Source organism: Mytilus californianus, unplaced genomic scaffold, assembly GCF_021869535.1.
Source record: "Mytilus californianus isolate M0D057914Y unplaced genomic scaffold, xbMytCali1.0.p SCAF_5, whole genome shotgun sequence".
Lineage (NCBI taxonomy): Eukaryota > Metazoa > Mollusca > Bivalvia > Mytilida > Mytilidae > Mytilus > Mytilus californianus.
In genome coordinates this window covers 8,562,775-8,587,160 of record NW_026262701.1, presented here as the reverse complement: position 1 = coordinate 8,587,160, position 24,386 = coordinate 8,562,775, and the positions used below count along the sequence as shown (strand labels likewise).

General features: G+C 32.5%; 1 protein-coding gene across 1 annotated transcript in view; it reads left to right on the top strand.

The window, feature by feature from the left end:
- The first annotated feature begins 653 nt into the window (after positions 1–653).
- The window catches only part of LOC127702474 (tetraspanin-1-like), a 36,295-nt gene continuing 12,562 nt past the window's right edge, over positions 654–24,386 (top strand). Inside the window, exons 1-3 of the mRNA XM_052206681.1 lie at positions 654–788; positions 1,726–1,953; positions 18,306–18,380. Of these exons, the coding sequence (XP_052062641.1) occupies positions 717–788; positions 1,726–1,953; positions 18,306–18,380 (375 nt within the window). The 5' untranslated portion in view covers positions 654–716. The remainder of the gene's footprint in view (positions 789–1,725; positions 1,954–18,305; positions 18,381–24,386) is intronic.

The following is a 24,386-nucleotide window of genomic DNA, read 5'->3' as shown; positions in this document are numbered from 1 at the left end:
GATCGTGACATAAAACGCATTGATGATCGTGACATTACAAGCGTCCAGTCGGATAGAGTATTTTTTGGCAAATACCACGGCAGAGAGGGTAAAAAAGGCATATCCTTTTTGCATATACCCCGGCGCGGTTTAAAAATGAACGATATTCATTTAATAAAAGTAAATTGGTGAAAAATACACTGGCTATCAACCAATCAAAACACAGGATTCTTACATAAGGTGTAATTATATTGTAAATACTATTAATGACGCTTGTAATGTCACGATCATCAATGCGTTTTATGTCACGATCATCAATGCGTTTTGTACGTTAACATTCGGTGTAATTAAACAGATATAGCATGTTCTTGAGGGGTATTTGCGAAAAATACCAGTCTTGAGAATGAATTTCCCTCGCCTTACGGCTCGCGAAATTTAACATTCTCTCGACTGGTATTTTTTGCAAATACCCCTCCTTAACATGATATATCTGTTCAACATTCCATGACGCAATAGACTGCATACCAAACAGAACAGAAATTTAAACATAATACTGTCAGTTCAATCAATAGCTAAATTAAAGAATATATTCCTCTCAGCCATTTAAAATTGAACATATTTCCAATTCCACGGATAAAAACCATCCAACTGAACGTGTTAATCGATTTCTGAGAGTCAATATCACATTAGCTGCTGTACAGTTTAAATATCTAGGATGAAAGGATACCACTAGATTAATGCAAATGGGAAAATGCAGCATCGAAACGATATCAAAAATTCTTCTTGTTACTATCAACGTCATATTTATTGTAAGTCTTCTTATTTATATTTTTAAACTATTGGTTAAATTCCTCAATTTGTTTTAATTTCAATTTAAAAACGTTGTTTTATAACTTTACCTCAGTAAAAAAAAATATGTATAACATTAAGCTTGATTTGTAATTGGAAGCCATAATTTTCAAAATTTAACAAGAAGAAAAAAAGAAACAAATCAACAAACGCTCTTAAACATGTGCAATATAAATACTATATTTCCATTTAATCGTGACTTAAACACGTGCAACATAAATACCATGTTTCCATTTAATCGTGACTTAAACATGTGCACTATGAATACCATCTTTCCATTTAATCGTGACTTAAACATGTGCACTATAAATACCATCTTTCCATTTAATCGTGACTTAAACATGTGCAATATGAATACCATCTTTCCATTTAATCGTGACTTAAACATGTGCAATATAAATACCATCGTTCCATTTAATCGTGACTACAACATGTGTAATATAAATACCATCTTTCCATTTAATCGTGATATAACATGTGTAATATAAATACCATTTTTCCATTTAATCGTGACTTAAACATGTGCAATATAAATACCATCCTTCCATTTAATCGTGACTTAAACATGTGCAATATAAATACCATCTTTCCATTTAATCGTGACTAACCATCTTTTCATATAATCGTGACTAAAACATGTGCAATATAAATACCATCTTTCCATTTAATCGTAACTAAAACATGTGCAATATAAATACTATCTTTCCATTTAATCGTAACTAAAACAAAGACGGCAATTCAGATTTTACTCATTAATGATATAGACAACAGTAGATATGTTCTTCTTTTAACTGCAACTATGTACATTTTGGTAAAGAATTAACGTATTTTAAGAACAAAATGTTCTTTATGTAAGTTTAGTTATTACCTTATTTTAAGGTAGTCTTTTGTTTACAGGCTATAGGATTTGTTATAGCAGCATTCGGGATAGTAGTTGCCACCGGAAGTAACATATTTGGAGGTTATATTGAACCTTTGTTTCGAGATGCAGGTGGAAATGAATCTGTTGGTTCATTTTTTCTCTATGTAGCAATATCCGGTGCCGTTTTAGGCAGCTTTATTCTAGTTATAGCATCAGTTGGAGCTTGTGGTGCCTGCTGCAATAAGAAATGCTTGCTGTATTCTGTAAGTTAGTTTGTTGCACTTTCATCTATCTCTGCATTTGGTTTTTGCGATCCAAATTGTATATCATTAACTGCCGTTGTTTGGTGTGTATGAATTCTTATTATATATCATTAATCAAAATATGAAATATATTTTTAAGATAAAAACCCTAACCAACACAGAAAAACGCCTAAATATCAATATATTTCTTCTAGTAATGTTTTGCTTTATATATAGAACTTACTGGAAAGATAAAATCACTAATCTCTCACGTGGGAATTACCCAAAATTATATTCACAAAAGTTACGATACACAATCCAGAAGTTAACGTTGCACTTTCTTGTACCGATCTGAAATCTATATTGGGTCTTCAATCGTATCTTTCCTTTTCTTGCTTTGAACTTCTGTGCAAATTTACTATGGACAGATTGTGTCTTCCTATACAATTTATGGCGTCGGTGTGTGAATTTCACTCCATAGCACTACCGTCGACATTACAGTGTAACACGGAATGATTTCATATCAGCAGGTTTAGTACATGTAATTTGAACTAACTGTAATATAAAAATACGATAGAGGATGATTGCCAATGAGACAACTATCCACAAGAGACTAAATGTCGTAGATGTAAGCAACCTTTCTTTGATACAGTATGATATTGTTTTCCTTAAATCTGTTTTTTCTTTGTCTGTATAACCGGTATTACAGAGCTTAGTGCATATTCTGAACTAATTTTGATTGTACTTTGTTATATGTTCCTTTTGTTATTTCATTGGTTAGATTAAAAGGGGAGGATTGTAGAGATCTAAATAGGTTAACCTCTCATCATCTTCACCCCCTTTCCCAAAGTCTGGAACCTCGTGAGATGGAAAATCTTAAGGTGTCGGTCTTATATGAAAGTTTGTATTGATATTTCATAATCTTTGTTATTTATTTTTCTAGAAAAGGGTCGATTTAGATTGACTTATTGTACTGGCAACAGTTGGAGACCGTATATTATAAGTTATATGGTTTGCTACTGACCCTTACGGATCCATAGAGGGTTAGTAAAATCCATAGGGGTCAGGACGAATTTAATTATGGTTTTTGTGTTGTTTAGTTGCTGCCTCATACCCAACTTGTCCTTTTATTCATATCTGAAAGGATTTAACAACAGTTCAATTATTATAACCATATAAGTTAAAAAAGGAGGGTGTTAATGTCAATTCCTAAACGTGTGTTGTATATAATATTGACATACAAAGCGTGGGCAAGAAAATCAATTGTTCATAAAGTTCAAGAAAGTATATTAAAATATCAGCATTAAATATATTATTTGTTTTACAAAATAATTCTAGACTTATGTAGATGGATAACAGGTGATGTGGGTTAACACCATTCAGCAAATAATCCAACAACACAAACAAAACAAGAATCGACTATAATAGACATCTACAGGCATAACTTGTTTATTGTTATATGTCAGTAACTTAGCCGTTGGGGGTCCAGCTGTGAACAAGTTCGGACATATTGGCCCCACACGTGACTTTGCTGTTGCTTTCCTTGTATGTTCTCTCTTCAATTTGAGGTTTTTATTATCCCTATGTGTCATCAAACGTATTCAAAATGAATTATTTACTACATCCAATGAATGAGAATTCAATGTCGTATCGTATGTCTGTATTCCTAAAAAAACCATCTGCATTCTACATTTTATTTCAAAGCAATGTTCAGATTTTTTAGGGCACATACTAACATAACATATTTTGTAAGATATTTACCGATATATAACCAATTTCATATGCGAGCTAAAAAGAAAAGGTGTTTGGTGATGGCGATTGTTATTTACATAAACATACATTCCTGTTCATTCTTGTACAAGATCTTCACTGAAATATGGAGATCTTGATTTGAATAGCATATGTGCGAGACATTTGTCTCTTGATTAGAATAAATGGAGATATACTGTAATAATGTTGAAAACTGCGTGTTGTTGCCAGTTATATCGAGACTACGGCGAGTAGCAAATTTACACAGTCTGGGAAGAAATGAAATTCCAAAAACCTTTTAGTTGATACTCATTTGACAGATTCCGAGATATATAGGGATATTTATGTTGCCTGTTCGTTATTTCACGAACATAGAAAAAAATGGTACAACTCGAATTTGACCGTTTGAAACATATGCCTCTTTACCTTGTAAAAAAATTAGTTTTTTTCTAGAATTACCTAATTCGTGTTTATATTCATTTACAAATTTCTCATTATCATTGTGCTTTGCACCATAGAAATTGGTAGCATTTGGCTATAGTCCAACTTATCGAAAATCCTTGATCCGATAATTACAAGAATTTTAATATAAACTTTTTCGAGATATATCTAAAATAGATTTTTTCCATAGAAATATAGATACATGATCTTTGTTCATAAGCATTGTATTTAATTATAGTGTAATTATATAGACTTTATGAAATTCGTTTGTTGACAATTGAGATATTTGATCTTCAAGAGACGAGAAACAGTTTAACATGAATGAATTTTTAATGACAAATTATTGAAAATCGATATATGTTGATATAATTTTCTTTTGAAATATCAGGAAATTTCCTTTATTTTATTGATCAATCTAAATTCAGTATCAATCCAATTACAAATTTAATTTCTGTTGCAATATAAAAATAAGAAGATGTGGTATGATTACCACAAAGACAGTTCTCCATCTGAGACCTAATGAGATAGATGTAAAGGTCACCATACTACCTTCAACAATGAGGAAAAATCCATAATATAGTGATCTATAAAAGGTCTCAACAAGATACAGAGTAAAAAAAAAATCAAACGTGAAAACCAACGGCTTGATGTGTACAAAACAATAAACGAAAAAAATAATTGAGCATTATGATAGGCCTTTCAGAAACTCCGTACATGGTGAGCAGCAACAAAGAAAAATCACGTTTTCTAAAGATAAAAGCTTTGATTTGGTTTAAGTAAGACAATATGACTTGTTAAGACAATAGTGTTTTGGCTTTCATGTCTTCATCACGAACGCTCAAAGCCAACATTTCTGATAAATGCTGACCTCTAAATGTCTTTTAGTTTTTTGTCGTGGGGCTGCCGGCTGCCGAAACATTGATGTATTACTAACATTTCTATTTATTTTTAACAAATAAGGATTCATTCGCCGGTTAGGCTTTCGTATAGACAAAATTCAAATGTTGATTCTGATCATAAACTAAGTTTTTAAACTCGCTCAGCCAAAGTTATAATACTACGGTTCTGTTTTGGTCCATATTGCTTTTGGTGGTTTACCTGATAAAGGTTACAGAAGAAACACGTGTAGTCTGCACGGAAAACCGTATAATTCGCTTTTATTCGAATGGTTGAAAATGAATAAAGGGGAAATGGACGTTGTAAAAGATCAAAATGCAATAGAAATTGAAAGCCGCTAAATTACAAGGCCCTGACAATGATTCTTATTATCCTTCACTGTTTCATTGAACATTTGATACATGCCTTTGAAGGACACAGAAAAAGATCCGGATGAGTACTAATGTATAAAATTGTACATAGACTACTCAACATATAGATTCTTCCGATAGACTAAGTAAACAAACAAGATATAGTCGAAATATGCATAGTATCTCCTTCCTGCAGCACAATTCATCGGAGGGATTCACGATATCCAAGGATCATTGGCGACTGGAATGCTCTGTCCAGAGAAACTGTCAGGGCTGAGAGTCTTGGATCATTCATGGCTCATTTATTTGATAGAATTCAAATCGTATTTGATCTATACAGCACCGTTTGTTTATTATTTTTTAATTCTTTATACATTCGAGTATGCGCACTATATCGTTGTCGTTGACTTAAGGATGTTTGCTACTCTGTTTCAGAATAACAAGCTTTTAAAAAGACTGTTATGAATTGAAAGTATATTTATAACAGAACTTAAAAAGAAGAAAAAAATGATAGGTTCGTGTGCTTGTTTTTGAGACAGGTTTTTCCGATTATCTGCCTTAGTTTGTGACGCGACTCCTAGGCGTCATCGTAGTAGCGTCGCCATTACAACCGTGAAAAAATAGGCCCAAGACCACAATTAATGATCCCGCTTTTCGTTGTCCACGAATATAGTTCCTTTTAATTAGAGTGTATTTTTTTTGGGTGGAAATAAAAGAAGAGAGGTGAAATAATCTTTTGGATGTTGTATTTTAACTGATTTTGATATGGAAAGAGTGATTAGGCCAGGTGCAAAAAGGTGATATTTACAGTTTTCGGAACATCTCTTGACTTGTCCATAGGGGTATGGATGTGTATTGGCTAAATTTGTAAGAGTCATTGGTTCAATCTTTCCGAATTTTGGATATATTTTTGGACTAGTACTATACATTATACACACAAAAGATTTGACAAAAATGCAAGGTGCAATTTTTTTAATGAAACAAAACGTTATAAAGAACTAATAGGGGAATTTAATTGTGGTCTGTGGCCTAAGATAAACTAGATATACATCTATTTCCCAGACCGCATATGATTAACGTAAACACAAGAATTTGAAGGCGTATTTGACCTCGGCAAAATTATAAATGCTATAAATAATAAAGTAATTAGATAAGGAATGGACATTTAAATTATAAGTGTATTGCAGGCCAGGTGTTGTCCTTAAAATATAACTGTATTTGATACGTTATACACTCGGAATATAATATATACGAATACTAATCCCAGGCTACATATCGATTATTATCATTATTGATTATTACAACACATACATAAATAAAAAATAATTTGTCTTGCCGGGTCAAATGAGATATATTAGAAAAACCGGGTGCAATTTTATCAAATCATAGAAATTTCTGTAGTAAGACCTATAATGAGACAGTCCTAAAATTCAACAATCCTCTAATCCGACGGTCCTATCATTTGACAGCCCGTTTTTCTCCGACGGGCAGTAACTTGTCTCTATTGAAAATATATACCTATAGACATGTACCGTTTGATGATAAACTTTGTTCACAGAGACGAGAGTTTTGTGTTTGTGATCCGTAGGTTCTAGTAACCTTTTTGACTACCAAGACCTTTGAAACATTCTTTCTGATGTGTAAAATTTTATAATTCATGCACAGAATAATCTATTAATGAGGAAAGTTCAAATCAAGTTTCAACAGAAGTTACTGTTTACGTCATATAAAGAAAGTATAAAGTGAATATATACTTTGAGCACACAGGCCTACATATATCATGTAGGCCTATATGGACCATTAAGATGAGGCTTATAGGGAAGGGCCCTTAATAGTAAGTTGCTAGGATTTGTCTATGGATACAGCTGTTTGTAAAACCTTTAAGGTTTTCAGCAAGAACTGGCACCCAGGAATAAAATATTTTACAAGCCTTACTTTTCGAAATATGAAAGCGCAGTCCAAAATAACCAAATATCAAACTAAGCGTTCACCTCGATCATCAGTACGATCGAGCAACAGCTAATCTGCTATATCGTAGTTGAAAATTAAATTTGTGTAGTAATTCCACTAAAGTAAAGAAAACTTATGAATATATATATAGTTACATAAGTATACAATAAGGCGTCAATGTCATTCATAATAGTTCTATACGCTGACGTGGTTCCCCCCTTTTATTTAATTTTGAACTCCTTACTCCTCTGTTAACAATATTTTTGTCTGAGTTGATGTTGTCGGAATTAATGTCTGTCTATTTTGCAGCATAAAAATAGTCGTCATGAATAAAAAAGTTCGTCTCTTCATACTGGGTTGATTTGCTTACAATTTAAAACTACATGAAGCCTCGGGGTAGGTTTCATTGTTATTATTTAAAGGAATGTGCAGCGGCAATTTAGGGGTTGGGGGTTCCCGCGCACCCCTTATTGAGCTACATTTATGGTAAATCGAAACTTCTTACCGCTTCAAGTACGAATTTTGTCTAGTTTGGGGGCCCGCGGCACCCCCCCCCCCCCCCCCCCCCCCCCCCTTTTCAAAATCCTGGATCCTCATCTGATGTGTGGATTTTCTTTACAAAAAGAGGCAGATGCACTGTAGTCATCGGATTAATTTTCATAGATTAATTCAAGTTTTTTTACAGTCGTTTCACGACGTGTCAACATTCGTCTGCCTGTGTAATTTTACTTTCATAACAAGTTTTATTTCAAAAAATAAACGGATTGTGTGCAGTCGGTGTACCATCCAGAAAATAAATGTCCGGACCATACAAAAACCTGTTTATGCAAAGTTTTTCTGCCTAAAGCTTTGATCCACTCAAGTTTTGTTGGCTCGCCAGAAGGCATCAAATGAGACTTATACAAGTAAAATGTTATATGGAATCAAACAAGGACAGAGGGGCAGTCATTGTGCAACTCGTTGTGTAATTCAAATATTGATCTTTTTCCACATTTACGATTATTTGTACAACTATTAACTGCACAAGAAATGCCTCCACATTTTCATAACTTTCGGCAGTATCCATAGTAAAATAAATCAGAAAATGAAAGAAATACAAAGGTAAACAGAAAATCGATTATGTTTTGATCAATACACGTGCGTTATTTTTCACGGTTGTAATGGCTGATCGGTCACGTGAGAGGTTAATGGATGCGCCCATGTTTTCTAGGTCAATTATAGGTAAACCCGTCTATAAGCCTTGGAAAATTGGCGGGAAATGATTCTTTCTAGATTTTTCATAAATTTAACATTGGCATCTTTTTTCTTTCAAAAACTATGAAAAAATAACAAGGATTTTATAAGATTTTCAAATATGGCTTTTGAAACTATATGTAATAAAATTATGAAGAGAAAAGTAGGGGTTAGTGGGCAAAATTTTTTAAAGGCACTACATGGATAAAACCAGAGGATTCCGAAAATCTGGCAAAATTTCAAAAACAGGAGGAGCAAACTTCCTTAAGTGACTGAATAATTATCAATGACGCTGACCACAAACGAGACGGAAGCAGAAACAGTCAATCTTATTGGTATTAGATTGATTGTTGGTTGCTCAACGTCCAGTGACAAATATTTCATTCATGTTCAGGATGAGAACAAACTAACAATAGATACAATAGGAAGGTCCTGTAATAAATACCGTCCGGGATGAAAGTCAGGAAAAAAAGTATAACAAAAATACCAAACTCCAAGGCAAATTCAAAAAGGGGAAAACAACTGAGATATTCCTGACTTGGTACAGGCATTTTCCGATGGAATGTGTTGGTTAAACATGGTTTTATAGCTAGCTAAACCTCCTACTTGTCCCAATTTTATCATGAACCAAAATTTGGACTGCCACTGGAAAATGAGGGTATATTTGTAAGGGACAGAAATTTTGCCTTGCAACAACCACCTACGGCTCCCTCAAAGAGTTGTTGCAAGGGTTCTTAATGCGAACAGAGCGTGGCACTATCTCTACGCGAGGCATCGGATGTAACCTCCCCATTCTGACCGGACGTGGCTGCGTACTTGTACATCCCGCACAGTCAAACGAACACCCCACTGTGGCAAGGTTTTTACTGCCGATCGAAAGAAGACCTAAGTGACCATTTTCTTTATTCCCCAGTCACCCTTGGGGTATGGTATTTGAATAATGTTCATGTTGATCTTACTGGTTGATGAGGATATATTTAAAAAAAAAATTGCATTACTATTTTATATGGATAATAAAACATTACACTTGCTCGTAAACTACTTCTAATACGAATCTAAATGTTTCTGTTAAAGTTGTTTGATGATTGGGATGATAAATACATGCCGTTTATTTGTAAAATTCCTTTGCAAATCAAGTTACTAAAGTAATTTTTACATGTGATCAGCATTGTAAAATAAAACCCATTAAATGAATGATCGAAATATTTAAAAAGCTCAGGAACAAAACAGAAACAGCAAATATTCTAATTGAGCAAATGTTTGAAATGTCATTGCAGTGTATAAAAGTTTGAAATTAATGGTTGCTTCCGTTCCCATAACAAGAGTAAGGGAAATGTGATACGACGACAAATAAAAAATAGCCATAAAAAATGCATTTATGTTTTGTAATGTTTTATAATGTTTTATGAGGTTTTAAACAATGCTAAATTGGAAAATAGATAAGTAATTCAGGCATTTCCTTTTAGTTTAATTACGCTTATATAAATGTACATGTACATACTTCGCTAGTATAGAATTATTCAACTTGATGACTGGCCTATTGCTGATTTAACAATCCATTATTACAAATACTAAGTGTAAGGGACCGTTCAATATTTATCAGAAGGATGGGCCGGTGAATTCTTAATATTGTTTCATTAAAAAAACTTGATGCCCATCCTTTCAAATTCTTCAAAAAAGTGCTTGCCCATCTAAAAAATTCTATTAAATAAGTGCTTGCCCCTCTAAAACTTAAAGACAACCAATAATTGTATAGGTTCTTTTTCTATTTTAATGCTTGCATGTTTATGTCTGGAAATCATAGAATAGACTTTGGTGTATATATTATATATTTATATGTATCAGAATCAGAAATTATTTAAATCAATTTAAGTATGAATGTCATGAATATACATCATTGTACATGTATATATTTGATTTTAGTATGATGTACAGCCTGATACAATATACCTATAAACATCACAATTACATCTCAATACATAAGTCATAGTATACTATATCAGCAAGCCTTTCAGTAATAAAGACTTAAGAAGTGCTAACACTATTCATACAAATCATAAATAGATGAAGAAATATTAACCATACTATTAAATGTACTAAGTTTATATTTATTCTGAAATCTGAGGTCATTTTAAATTTGAAACAGTTTAATGTATCTCTTCTTAAGTTCTATCAAATAATTGAATATGTGGTAGTTTCTTATACAGTCATTTTGAAATAAGTAAATATAAGTCAGTATGTAAATCTTTTTCTATAGTTATTTTATATTTTTAAGAATTGATCAGTAACTATATACTGAATATATTAAACAAGTATAATTTTACAAGTTTTAATACATGGGAGATAACCCCATTCGTGTGAAAATTGTTACATTGTAGTTGATCAAAGTTTTAAAATGTTGTGTTTTCATGTAAGGGACCATGCAATATTTATCAGGCAGGTGGGACCGGTGCAAACCATAGTAGGACAAACACATTTTTCATCCACTTCAGGCATATGGTCTGACTCACCACTTTTTTCCTCTTTTGTGACCATAGAACATGAAGATTTATTCAACTTTTGTTAACAATAAAAAAAAAATTTAGACTAAATATCCAATTTGTATACAATTTTAAAAAATCACTATTAATTTAAAATAAAGGGCATAATTTAAATTAAGGGACAATAACTCTTAAACCAGTAAACATATTATCATATGCTGAATAACCAATTATTGTATTAAAAACAGAGCATGTTTATATTTCAAATATACAATGTCACTTTATCTATTCTACTTTTCAAGAAAGAAAATATAGTCTTTTAAAGCAAAAGCAGACATGTTTTTTGACTTTGATGCAATTGCAGCTTTTTTTTCTCTTATTAAATCATAGAATTTGACAGAAATAAACCAAACTACCAAATAACCTGGCATTCTGTAAGATAAATATAAAATTGAGAAATGTGTAGAGTTTTATGAAAATCCAAGTAGATTTGAAAACGTTATACCAATTTTCAAAGATGACTATCTGAATTTAGCCTTAACTGAAAATTTTAGCTTTTTTTACCTACATGTATTGATTAAATCCATAAAAATGACAGCAATACACCAAACTACCAAACAACCTGGCATTCTGTAAGATCAATATATAACTGAGATAGCTGTAGAGTTTTATGAAAATCCAAGTTGATTTGAAAAAGTTATAAAAAAATTTAAAGGTGACTACCTGAATTTAGCCTAATCTGAAAATTTTAGCTTATTTTTTTTACCTATTGATTAAATCCATAAATTTGACAGCAATATATCAAACTGCCAAACAACCTGGTATTCTGTAAGGTCAAAATACAATTGAGATTTCTATAGAGTAATATGAAAATGCAAGTTGATTTGAAAATCTATAGAAATTTTCAAACGTGACTATTAGAAACTAGTTGAACTGAAAATACTAGCTTTTTTATCTTTTAATTAAATTTTTAAAATTTTTATCCCACACATGATTTAATTATTTCTAAAATTCATTAAAATCATTTTGAAATTGTTATTTTTTTAATATGTTTTGTGTGCCAGCAAAAGAAATTTCCTACACAACGACAAAATTTATAGCAAAATATTTTCCTATAAAACAAGTTCTGGCCCATCCACAATACATATTAAAAAAGATCTCGCCCATCCAAATATTTACACAAAAAAAATGCTTGCCCCGCCCCATTTTGCACCGGCCCATCCATCTGATAAACATTGAACGGTCCCTAACACCAACAAAACAATGTGTAGATCCATAAGTTCTCAAAGAAAGTTCAACATTTACAGTTAATTAAATGACTTTCAGAAAGAAAGAAAAAATTAACGTCAAACTTAACTGGCTGAAAGCTTTTAAAATATTGAAGCTCACCAATTTAAATGTTATACTCTCTCTCTCTCTCAAAATATACACAAGATTTAACATGTTATTAAAAGAACATTGAATGCAGAGATGAAAGGTGTATACACATTTAGATTGAAATATATACAAAACATCCACTCGTTTTAAAAAAAAAGTTGTGATGACATAACTTTGTCACCTTGTCTTTCTGTTATTATCATAGTGTATATAATGCATAAAACAGTTTACACAAAATCACACGTTTGTCGAGTTATTATATAAAAGAGGTAGGACCAATTTTCCCTGAATTTATTTCACATCAGAGCCATTTTCTAACGGTCTTTAAAATCAATCTTTTCTAAAATGCGCAGAATCATAGATTCAAAAATGCGTAACTAAAGTCTCGAACAACATTTTGCTATATTTCCGAGCATCTTGTTGAGTGGTGCATGCATATCAGGAGACGTTTAAACTGTCGACGCTGTCGGTCTCGCTCCTTTTGGAGTTCATGCGGTTCCCTTACTTTTTGTCTGCTACCTTGATTTGTATCTTCTAAATCGATCAATGAGATTTGATCATCGTTAAATACTGTTGCCTTAAAAGTAAAATAACAAAAATACCCAACTCCAAGAAAAATTCAAAACGGAAAGTCCCTTATTAAAGGGCAAAATCAAAAGCTCAAACACATCAAAAGAATGGAAAACAACTGTCATGTTCCTGACTTGGTACAGGCATTTCCTTATGTAGAAAATGGTGGATTAAACCTGTTTTTTTAGCTATTTTCTAACGGTCCATCGGTAAATACTGTTGCCTTAAAGGTAAAATAACAAAAATACCCAACTCCAAGAAAAAATAAAAACGGAAAGTCCGTTATCAAATGGCAAAATCAAAAGCTCAAACACATCAAAAGAATGGAAAACAACTGTCATATTCCTGACTTGGTACAGGCATTTCCTTATGTAGAAAATGGTGGATTAAACCTGTTTTTTAGCTAGCTAAGCCTCTCACTTGTATGACAGTCGCATAAAATTCCATTATATAGACAACGATGCGTGAATAAAACAAACAGACATAATAGGTAAAAATGTCAAAACTTGGGGTACAGCAGTCAACATCGTGTTATAATCTTAATCACTATAAAAACAAACAAATATGTCAACATAGACAAACAAAATGGCATATCGACAAAGCTCATAAGCAAAATGAAAGACAAGAATACAAAAAAATGACCGTAGCACAATAACAAAATGGCGGGATGTATACTGAGAACCGAGCCACGCCAAAAGAATATTACCAAAAATGGACTAAACAGTAAAGGTTAATGATTCACAAAGACAAATAAAAGAAGACTATAACACGTAATTAAGATGATAAACAACATAAGTACCTATAAGCTATACTTCAAGACCATCATGTATTATTTGTGAAGTTGATACGGAATATTTATCAAAAAGGTCTTGGTATCTTCCGATGAACTTTTTTTAGAAAAAGAACGAGACGTTCTTTGACATAACCCTGGTTCATCAACTTTCTGCGCAGACACTGGTGATGTTTTATAAAGTCAGATTAGAAGCTGCAAGCCCTTGAATACCGAATGAGTTGGGAAACGTATATCTCATATGCAGGTGAAGTTCGTATATTGCTACTAAGGTGGGGAAATTGATAATTTCAAAATCGTCTCGTTTGTCATAGATTCTGGTACTGAGATGACCACTAGTGTCAAATTCGAGGTATAAGTCTAAAAATGAGGCGGAGGAAGCGGTGTCTGTTGTTTCTTTAATTTCTAGTTCTGGAGGATATATTTTTTCAAAACTGCAATTTTGACATATTTTAGCAAATTTTGAGTATTTAACCCAAACATGTATCTGAAGGATATACTTAACCAAAACCAAAATTATGTGTGAAGCAGAGCTATAAATTGTTCTTTGAATACAAATTAATTCATTTTGGTATGAGACGTCCTTCGATGTAAAATTGTTATAAAATATATGTAAAAATACCGTCTTCAACAGCAGTTTGTTGCGCTGAAAACATTTCCTTTTATATATTTGAAATATGTTAACTGTTGATAACATGTGATAATATTATATAGACTCTTTAATATTCGAATAACAACTTTCAGATTATGACCTCGCGAGTGAAACTTTTTCAGAAAAAAATGACCCTTCCTCTCTCTGTCATTGGTGACACTGATAGACCTCCAAACCTAAGCTTCTTATAAAACTATTTTAACCTCTATCTTAGCACTGGTGGACCTCCAAACCTAAGCTTCTTATAAAACTATTAACCTCTATCTTAACACTGATGGACCTCCAAACCTAAGCTTTCTATAAAACTATTAACCTCTATCTTAACACTGATGGACCTCCAAACCTAAGCTTCTTATAAAACTATTAACCTCTATCTTAACACTGGTGGACCTCCAAACTTAAGCTTCTTATAAAACTATTAACCTCTATCTTAACACTAATGGACCTCCAAACCTAAGCTTCTTATAAAACTATTAACCCCTATCTTAACACTGATGAACCTCCAAACCTAAGCTTCTTATAAAACTATTAACTTCTATCTTAACACTGATGAACCTCCAAACCTAAGCTTCTTATAAAACTAGTAACCTCTATCTTAAACTGATGGACCTCCAAACCTAAGCTTCTTATAAAACTATTAACCTCTATCTTAACACTGATGGACCTCCAAATCTAAGCTTCTTATAAAACAATTAACCTCTATCTTAACACTGATGGACCTCCAAACCTAAGCTTCTAACCTCTATCTTTATAGCGGTTGATGACGTACTTCTGAAGCATTTTACTAGTGGTGCGAGTCTAATGTGGATTCTGATTTAAAAATCAAGATTTATTGTACTTTCATAGGCCTGAATACCTTTATTTAGTAGTATCCAAAGATTCGATTTGTGTACACTTTTACACTTGAAATTATTATGATACGTTAAAAGATAATCTCAACACTTTCATTTATATTTGGACGGATGTAAAAAGAAGATAATAACTATGTGTATCTGGTTATCAAAGACTAAAAAAAAGGATCCACGTAATTCAGTTAAAAAGATCCTGGTATCTCCTGTGTACGTCATTCGTTTTCGTACAGAAACTGTGTTTTTGTTTTGGTCCATTAGATCTATAATACTAACAATCATATTTTAACTTGCTGACATATATTCAAAAGGAAAGCAATAATTAAAATGTTGATGAACTTTGATGTATTGATACTGTTTAATGGAGATCTCTACATATAAAAAAAACTCAGCAAGAATGACCATCACTTCATTAAAATAGTCTATGGTAGATTTTTTTCCAATAACGAGAGTTAATTTCATGACAATCATTAGATTTTTAAATGCACTTAACCATACTCAACACAGTTAATGGCATATCGGCAATGACGTAATACGGATTAAACTTAAATGGCATCTTGTTTATCTGTACACAGTTGTTTACCAGATCATATGTACAAGCAACAACAAAATAATCTACTTTAGCAAGGCTGGCAGTTATTATATAATTTTATCCGTCTTAGTCTTGACTTATAATGGCAATCCTAATTCTACATTAAGATGCAAATGGCGATAAATTACTTTTGCAGCTAGTTATAATTTCAATATACGCAACAATTAATACTGTTATTGCTTCGACGAGTCTAAACATCGGTTACAATAAACTTGGTAGAATAATGGATTGAAATCCTTCAAACCACTATAGGATTGGTGCTTATCTTTTGAAACCTGCAATATAATTCGTCTGCTTATGAGATTGCGACTAATGAATAGTGAGAATATAAGTATATTACATAGGGTTCAACATCCTGTCACAGTACCGTAAAGATATATCACAGAGTTATCCTTGCATTTAAGATAAATTTCATCTGAATTTAAAAGTATTTAAATGAAAGCACATTTGTTATATTAAGTGTAGGTGTTTTGTTTCTTCAAAAAGAAGTTGGCATTTCTATGTTCCTCTTCATATCGACTTTTGTACTTGTTCATATAGGCAAACTTTGTACAAGGTATTCTTAAGAAGAATAAAAAAAAGAAGCTTTCAAAATCCAATAACATCGAATTCCTCGAATTAGGTGATGTCATAAACTGAAAAGTTCATGGGTTTAAAACTATGTTTTTGATACCTGCTCGATTGAATCAGAAAAGTAGAAGACCACAGATTCAGATTAGATCTTCCTTTAAACATTGACTAGAATTTGACAGTGAAACTGGTTGGAAACTTGAGATGGCCTTATTATTATGATAATTATTATCATTTTATTATTTTATTCATTTGTAGTTACTTTTAAGCGGCACCTGTAAATAAAGAATATATATTCCGCTGTTGATAATTCTCACGCTTGTGTTTCCTTTCAAGATTTCCTCGACAGATAACTCAAACCAATTTGCTCATGAACCAAGTCAAAACTGAAATTATTTCATTATTGGAAGTATTGGTGAAGATATCATTGATTAGTTTGCTGTATCTGAATATCTGTTTTACAGATGGCATTGGTATCAAGTTATTTTTACTTTTCTTGTTAATGAATTTTCATTGCATACGACTTGTCACTAAATGATTACTTGTCATTAGTACTATGACGAGTGCTTCAATTATAGCAGACATGACACGTGTTTTTGTAATATGTATTTCTATTTGTATCCATCTGATGAGTTGAGCGTTTTCAACTGATTTTTACAGTTCGTTCTTATGTTGTACTGTTACACCACTGTCCCAGGTTAGGGGGAGGGTTGTGATCCCGCTAACATGTTTAACCCCGCCACATTCTGTAGGTATGTGCCTGTCCCAAGTAAGGAGCCTGTACTTCAGTGGTTGTCGTTTGTTGCTGTGTTATTTGTTTTTCGTTCATTTTTTTGTGATTTCGGGACCTTTTATAGCTGACAATGCGGTATGGGCTTTGCTCATTGTTGAAGGCCGTACGGTGACATATAGCTGTTTATTTCTGTGTCAATTGGTCTCTTGTGAAGAGTTGTCTCATTGGCAATCATACCACATCTTTTTGTATATGATGAATTTCCTGAGCATCCTAGTTCAACATCGGGCATCAGTTACGGTATTCTTGCTAAATCTTTAATATTATTAGTAATAATGTGTTGACTATTGCTCGTCTTTTCAATAAGTAATAAATAAAAGATTCGAGGCACACGTCAATGAGATAGAAACCTAACAACTCAATCCAATACAATAGACATATAGTGGTCAGCATATCGCCTTAAACAAAAATAACTATTATCCGTAACAGATAAAATTCAAAATCGCCAGACTCTAAACAAGTTGTGAATAATTTTTGACATAGAATTACAAACCTGCCTTGAACACCAAATTCTCAAAAAAAAAAGAACTTAGGTCTATTAATGTCGTCCTTTACTTCAATTTTAACAAAATAAGCGAATGGAATTTTAATACTGTCTTTTGTAAGGTAAATTCTATTAGTCTTGGCAATACATGTGACAATTCCTACTCGAAATCTAAAAGGTAATTAAATATAAAAGAAAACGCCAACGTATGAACAAAATCGCTATAAATAAGTTTACAATCTATAGGGATTTCATCAAAATAACGAATTAACACGATACTCATTTTAAATACTAAACGAAACATTGATCCACGGTTATTTCAGTACAACAATGTACATTTCAGTTTTACAATTATAACATTTTAAAGACATATATCTAGGTATTTACGTAACTTTTAAGTCCTGTTTCATTATATTCTACAGAATCTTCCTATCTTAAATGTTAAAAACACGTGTTGATAATGGAATATCTAACCTAGTGGTCTGTATAGAGCAGGAAAATTAAAATGAATTTATAAAGACTCTTCATTTAGGTTATACCAACCATAATATAAAAAAAATGTTTACTTATTCATGAACAAACTTTTATATTTTTCAGTATGTTGCAGCAATGGGTGTCATCTTGGTAATTGAGATAGCTTTAGTTGTTGTCTGTGTTTTGAAATGGGACTGGGTAAGTTATATTGAAAAAAAGATTTATCTTATTCTAAAGTTTAAGTAGGACAATTAGTCGACTGGGTAAGTTATATTGAAAAAAAGATTTATCTTATTCTAAAGTTTAAGTAGGACAATTAGTCGACAAATAATTTAAATTGGTCAACTGAACTGGTCAGTTTGAGCTTATTTTGTAACGGGGACATGGCCATATAGTTTCATTAAAACAGTGAACCTCTCCCATCATTTGTGAACTTTTGAAACAACTCATTTAGCGTGACCTATTCAACTTATCAATTCCTTATTATTATGATATATATGCCCCATTGCAGTGAGCTTACTCTCATTACACTATCTGTACAAGACCTAGCTCAACGTCTTATTGTACAATTTATAGTCACCCTGAAAATGCATGTTAGATAATGAACATGCATGTTATAGAAATGAATATGCATGTTATATAATGATTATGCATATAATATAATGATGAGTAAACAATAATCAATATTTAATTTCTTCTTTTCATTCGACATTTTTAGTAGCAGCACCAACTGTCATCGCGAGACGTTGCGTGATTTAAGTTCCATTAGAAAATATTTCATGTTAAGGGCATACGATACAGTAGCAGGGGCAGATAATAACGTTTTCAAAACTTTTCGTGTTGTTTTCGCGACGTTGTTAATCAGAACGTTGTAATTTCGCGATGTTTCTAATAAGAACGATTACATTTCGCGTCGTCGCTTAAGATGTAGTCACATTTGCGGAAATCCACTGACGTCATAATCCCGATTGCGCGAATTTGAAAAAAGTACCTGCAATGAAAATCGGCCAAATCACGAGAATTGTTATATTGATTCATTAATAAGGAAGTCAACAATATTAACTTCAAATGGGAAAAAAATCAAATCCACATTCTTAATTTTCTATGTCTGTTATTTCATATAGGAAATGAATTAGAGATATGAAAAACATAAGACGTCGATGAGAGAGAAACCCAAGTGCACAAAAAAAACCATAAGTAATTTATATAGTAACTTCACCATTTGGCTAACTCTAAGTCGTAATGAGAATTGTACGGATAAATTTATCAGAAACTATCAACAAAATGACAAAAAAACGAAATAAATAATGACAGCGCATCTTACTGTTCCTGACTTTGAAAAGGTGCATTAAAGAGTTTAACGGCATTTTTAGAATTTAACCCGTGGAATATATAAGTGTATGAAGAAGAATTGTCAGTTAAAATGACTCAGTTATAAGCCCCGTATTATAGACCAAAAACAAAAACGCACCCGTTGATGTGATAAGCATATCCTCTTTGTACATATTGAGAGAGAAAAATCGGCACACAGGAATTAGGTATTTGACAGACCAGAGTTGCAACTCATTGATGTTAAGTTACTGACCAAATACGAAGTCTTTTTGTAAAGTAGTTTCTCAGATAAGAAACAAAATATTTGTTGGACCGGACAAACAATGTGGTTGCACTCACTCCTAGATTGAAGGTATAATACAGACAAGTAATTCAATGATTATATGTACCGTAATAAAAAAAAATACCCTGAAGACAAGCTTAGGTAACTTATCTATTGATACAGAATCATTAAATTTCATGCTCTAATATCGACTGCTGTATGAAATGTTATACTACACTGTAATTGACTAAGCTGACCCGATTTAGTGTGGGTATGATGTTGTGTTCATGTAATGCCTATAGAGTAGGTCGTTAGTTTTCTAGTTTGAATTATGTCACATTTTCATGTCGGGGCTTTTTAAAGCTGACTATACGGTGTGGCTTTTTTTTTCTTTTTTTTTTTTGCGTTGAAGGCCGTATGGTGACCTTTAATAGCGTTTATCTTCGTCATTTGAACTATGGTTGATAGTTTGCAATCATACCAAATGTCCTTATGTTTATATCATCCCCCTTACTCTATAATTGTTGCACATTTTGTCATGTCGGGGCCTTTTGAATAATTAAAACTATGTGCAAGCTGTGTTGTCTACATGAATTGTATGACTAATGTCGGACAGAGATGCAAATTATTTTTTTTTATTATATATATCTGTTTTGTTTCCGAACATTTCTTTTCTAAAAGTAATTTACTAGAATACTTTTTCTATCCAAGTTTCGAAACAATTCATAAAGGTTTTGCAAATATGATGCTATTTTACGAGGAGCCAGCTTTATTCATTTTCATGATTAATATCATCCCCCTTACTTTATATTTGTAATAACATAAGCAACACGACGGGTGCCACATGTGGAGCAGGATCTGCTTACCCTTTCGGAGCACCTGATATCACCCCCAGTTTTTGGTGAGATATGGTTGCTTAGACTTAGTTTTCTATGTTGTGTCATCTGTACTATTATTTGTCTGTTTGTCTTTTTATTTTTGGCCATGGCGTTGTCAGTTTGTTTTCGATCTATGAGTTTACATGTCCCTCTGGTATCTTTCGTCCCTCTTTTATATTACTAGAATACTTTTTCTATCCGAGTTTCGAAACAATTCATAAAGGTTTGGCAAATATGATGCTATTTTACGAGGAGCCAGCTTTATTAATTTTCATGATTAATATCATTGGTTTAAAAAAAAACACCTTGGCTCTACCACTGAAATTGACAACGTAGTATAGTGAACGGCGGGAAAGATTTCACGACGTTGTTGCGAATAAAACTTATCCCAACGTAGTTTGGCGCCTTATTGGCAAACGTCCCATTTGCCAATAAAAATTAAGGTTTATTGCTTTTATTGAAAAAACAAGCACATGGACCCCCAGTTTTTTCTTTTGCAATCGATCAAGTTCTGTTTCGAAAACGCTCCGCCAAAATTTTAAGAAAAAATCAACGATAGAATTTTTTCTGCACTTCTGTGTAGACGCAAAAATATTTTCCACTTCTTTATTTCACTTGTATTAAAAGAATTTAGGATATAATTATTTATTTCAACCGTTAACTTGTTACAGCATGCTGATGCCATGGATCAAGGGAACATTTTACAATAAACCCGGTCAAATTATGACTGTTCGTTCAAAAGTATTGGTACTTTCCTTAAAAGTCCTTATTTATGAAATTTCAGGGTTTTTCCTTCAAATATGCAAATTTCGAACCAAAATATCTCAAAAAGTAAGTCATGAAGTTATATTTTTCTTTGCATATTTCAAAAGTACACATCGAAATTGACCTTCTACCAAAATTTCAAGAAAAAATCAACGAGGGATCTCTACTGTATCGTATGCCCTTAATTAAGACAGTAAATGTAAAAAAAATATAACATTCTTGAAAAGGTATAACGATTTCCAATTCTTAATATTTTAGTTCTCTCGTGAAGCCGTATTATACATTGTACAATACACAAGTTTACTGTTATATTTTCCCTATTTCGCAACCTCTGCTTATTGACCTACCATACTGACAGTCATATCTCAGCACCGACAGTTAATAAAAACGCACTGCTTAATAATAATATAAATGAAGTGGACATCTCTGAAAGGTCAAGCATAACAGTTAAGTGTGCCTCATATCTTGACTTTTATCTAGTTATTGAAAATGAGAGTCGATTAAGAACAAAACTTTACGACAAAGAGATGATTTCAGCTTCCCAATTGTGAACTTTCCATTTCTATTAACAACATTCCAGCAGCACCTGCATATGGAGTACATATCTCCCAGATAATACAATATTCCAGGGCTTGCGTTTCCCTTCATGATTTTTTTTTCTTTGATAGAGGGTTGGTATCACATGGAAACTATTAAACCAAGAGTTCCAAGGGGGAGTTGAAATAATTGCTTAAGATATTTTACGGACGCCATCACGAGTTGGTTGACCGTTATGAAATATCTGCTTCACAGATGACGACGGATATGTTCCAGTCGTCGTAACCACAATCCCGTCCTCCTTTTCTCCGAATCTGACCACCGAATTAGACTTATCATCGGGTTTTTACTAACATGAGTAACATAACGGGTGCCACATATGGAGCAGGATCTGCCTACCCTTCCAGAGCACATGAAATCATTCCCAGTTTTTGGTTGGGTTCGTGTTGCTCAGTCTTTAGTTTTCTGTGTTGTGCTTTGTATACTGTTCTTTGTGTTTTGATCTTTTTTTTTTGCCATGGCGTTGTCAGTCTATTTTTGACTTATGTCTCTTTTATGTCTGAAGTTCAATAACTGCGAGCATTCTTTGAAATTGTATAGTTCATTTCTATTTTGTTTGTTATTCTGTTTTTGTTATCTATTATACTTTAATATAGAGTGAACTTCTTTTCCGGTACAGATTTACATTGTTAATCAACACATCGAGAATAAAGAAGGGGGGAGGAGGAGGTCCTAAAAAAATGTTAACCCACACGTTAGAAACTTCGTTTGCTGTTAACTGTTGTCATATTTTAATGTTTTATTACTAGTATGTGGAAAATAAAGAAGATCTGTTATAGCCATTGAATAATTTATTCTCAACCTTTTTTCGACTAGAGCTTGACATAAGACTGTATGCTGACCTACAGATGTCATTTATTTAATATTGTCTTAGGCTTGCTTATCATTTAAATATATGCCCAAATTCTGTTATCATATTGAAAGGACTGCATTGTACATAACGCTATAAACCGAAAATTGACCTCAATTCAGCCGTGTTGAGTGCATCAGGTGCTTCTTAAGAGTTAGCCCTTCCTGCTACAATGGAATCAACCTCTCATGCCGCTAATGAAAAACAAAATTCAATAGATAAATCGCATTATATGATACAAATAAATGAACAGATTTAAATTGACTGTAGACAAGATGTTATGACATCGCTGATTAAACCGAAAGGACAACATTAAAAAATAAACTATTAAAGCAACTTAAAAGGACTTTAAGTCTTTATTTTTAGAACATAGGAGATGGCTATTTTACATATTTATTCATAATAATGTTCATGTTAAAAGCAAAGGCATAAGACTCACCACAGGAAATAGGGAAAACAAGAGTTGGTGCTTGGGTCCGCCTTGCTCTTTGGGTGAGGTTTGGATTCTTAAAAGGTCATAAGATCTATTCCAAAATCTTAATCACAAGCTTTACAATGTTACAGTAATTTTAATCTTATATTTTGTCTACGCTTTACATTCCTATTTCAAAGTCTCATTAAACTGAGCGTTTTCCAGAAAAAATGGGATTCGTAGATACACATTCCTTTTTTTAGGTCATGAAAAATCTTACTTTGTGAAAAGAACCACACTGATTCCAACAACGAATACACCGAAGACGATATCATCAAAATGCTGAACTTTTAGATTGACAACATAATTGTTGTGTTTAATGGATCATTATATCAACAGACAATTGTAATTCCAATGCATACTGATTGTGCACCCCTAATAGTCGACATGTTTTTGTACTCATCTGAAGCAGAATTTATTCAGAACTTTCTGTAACAAATAGAGAAAAACATCTTGCAAAGTTCTTTAATTTCACTTTCAGATATATTGATGATGTCCATTAACTCAATAACCAACATTTCAGTTATCCCAGTGAACTTGAGGTTAAGGATATTACCGAAACTGTAAGGTCTGCTTCCACTACAAAAGTCAAAAAGTCTGAAAAGACCAGTTTTTGTCTGAATTTGCATGAATTTTTACTCGACATTCTTAATTTGTCTGAATAATTTTTAAAAATTCTTGACATAGTATGAATTTGTCTAATAAGGTTCTTGATTTTTCTTGACAAGTGTCTTGACAGTATGAACATTGTCTTAAAATTTCTCGACACTTCCTGTATCATCTGATAAGAGTCTGGATTAGTCTCGACCAATTCTTGACTGTCTTAAATTTGTCTCGATCTGTCTTGACATATTCTTGACATTCTTAATAATGTCTGAATATGTCTCGACATATTCTTGACATTCTAAATAATGTCTGAATATGTCTCGACACATTCTTGACAGTCTTAAATATGTCTTGACACTATCTCAACTGTATAAATTTGGCCTGAAATGTGAACAGACTTATTCTGCACTGTTTATGACATTCTATTGCTGTTATATACTCC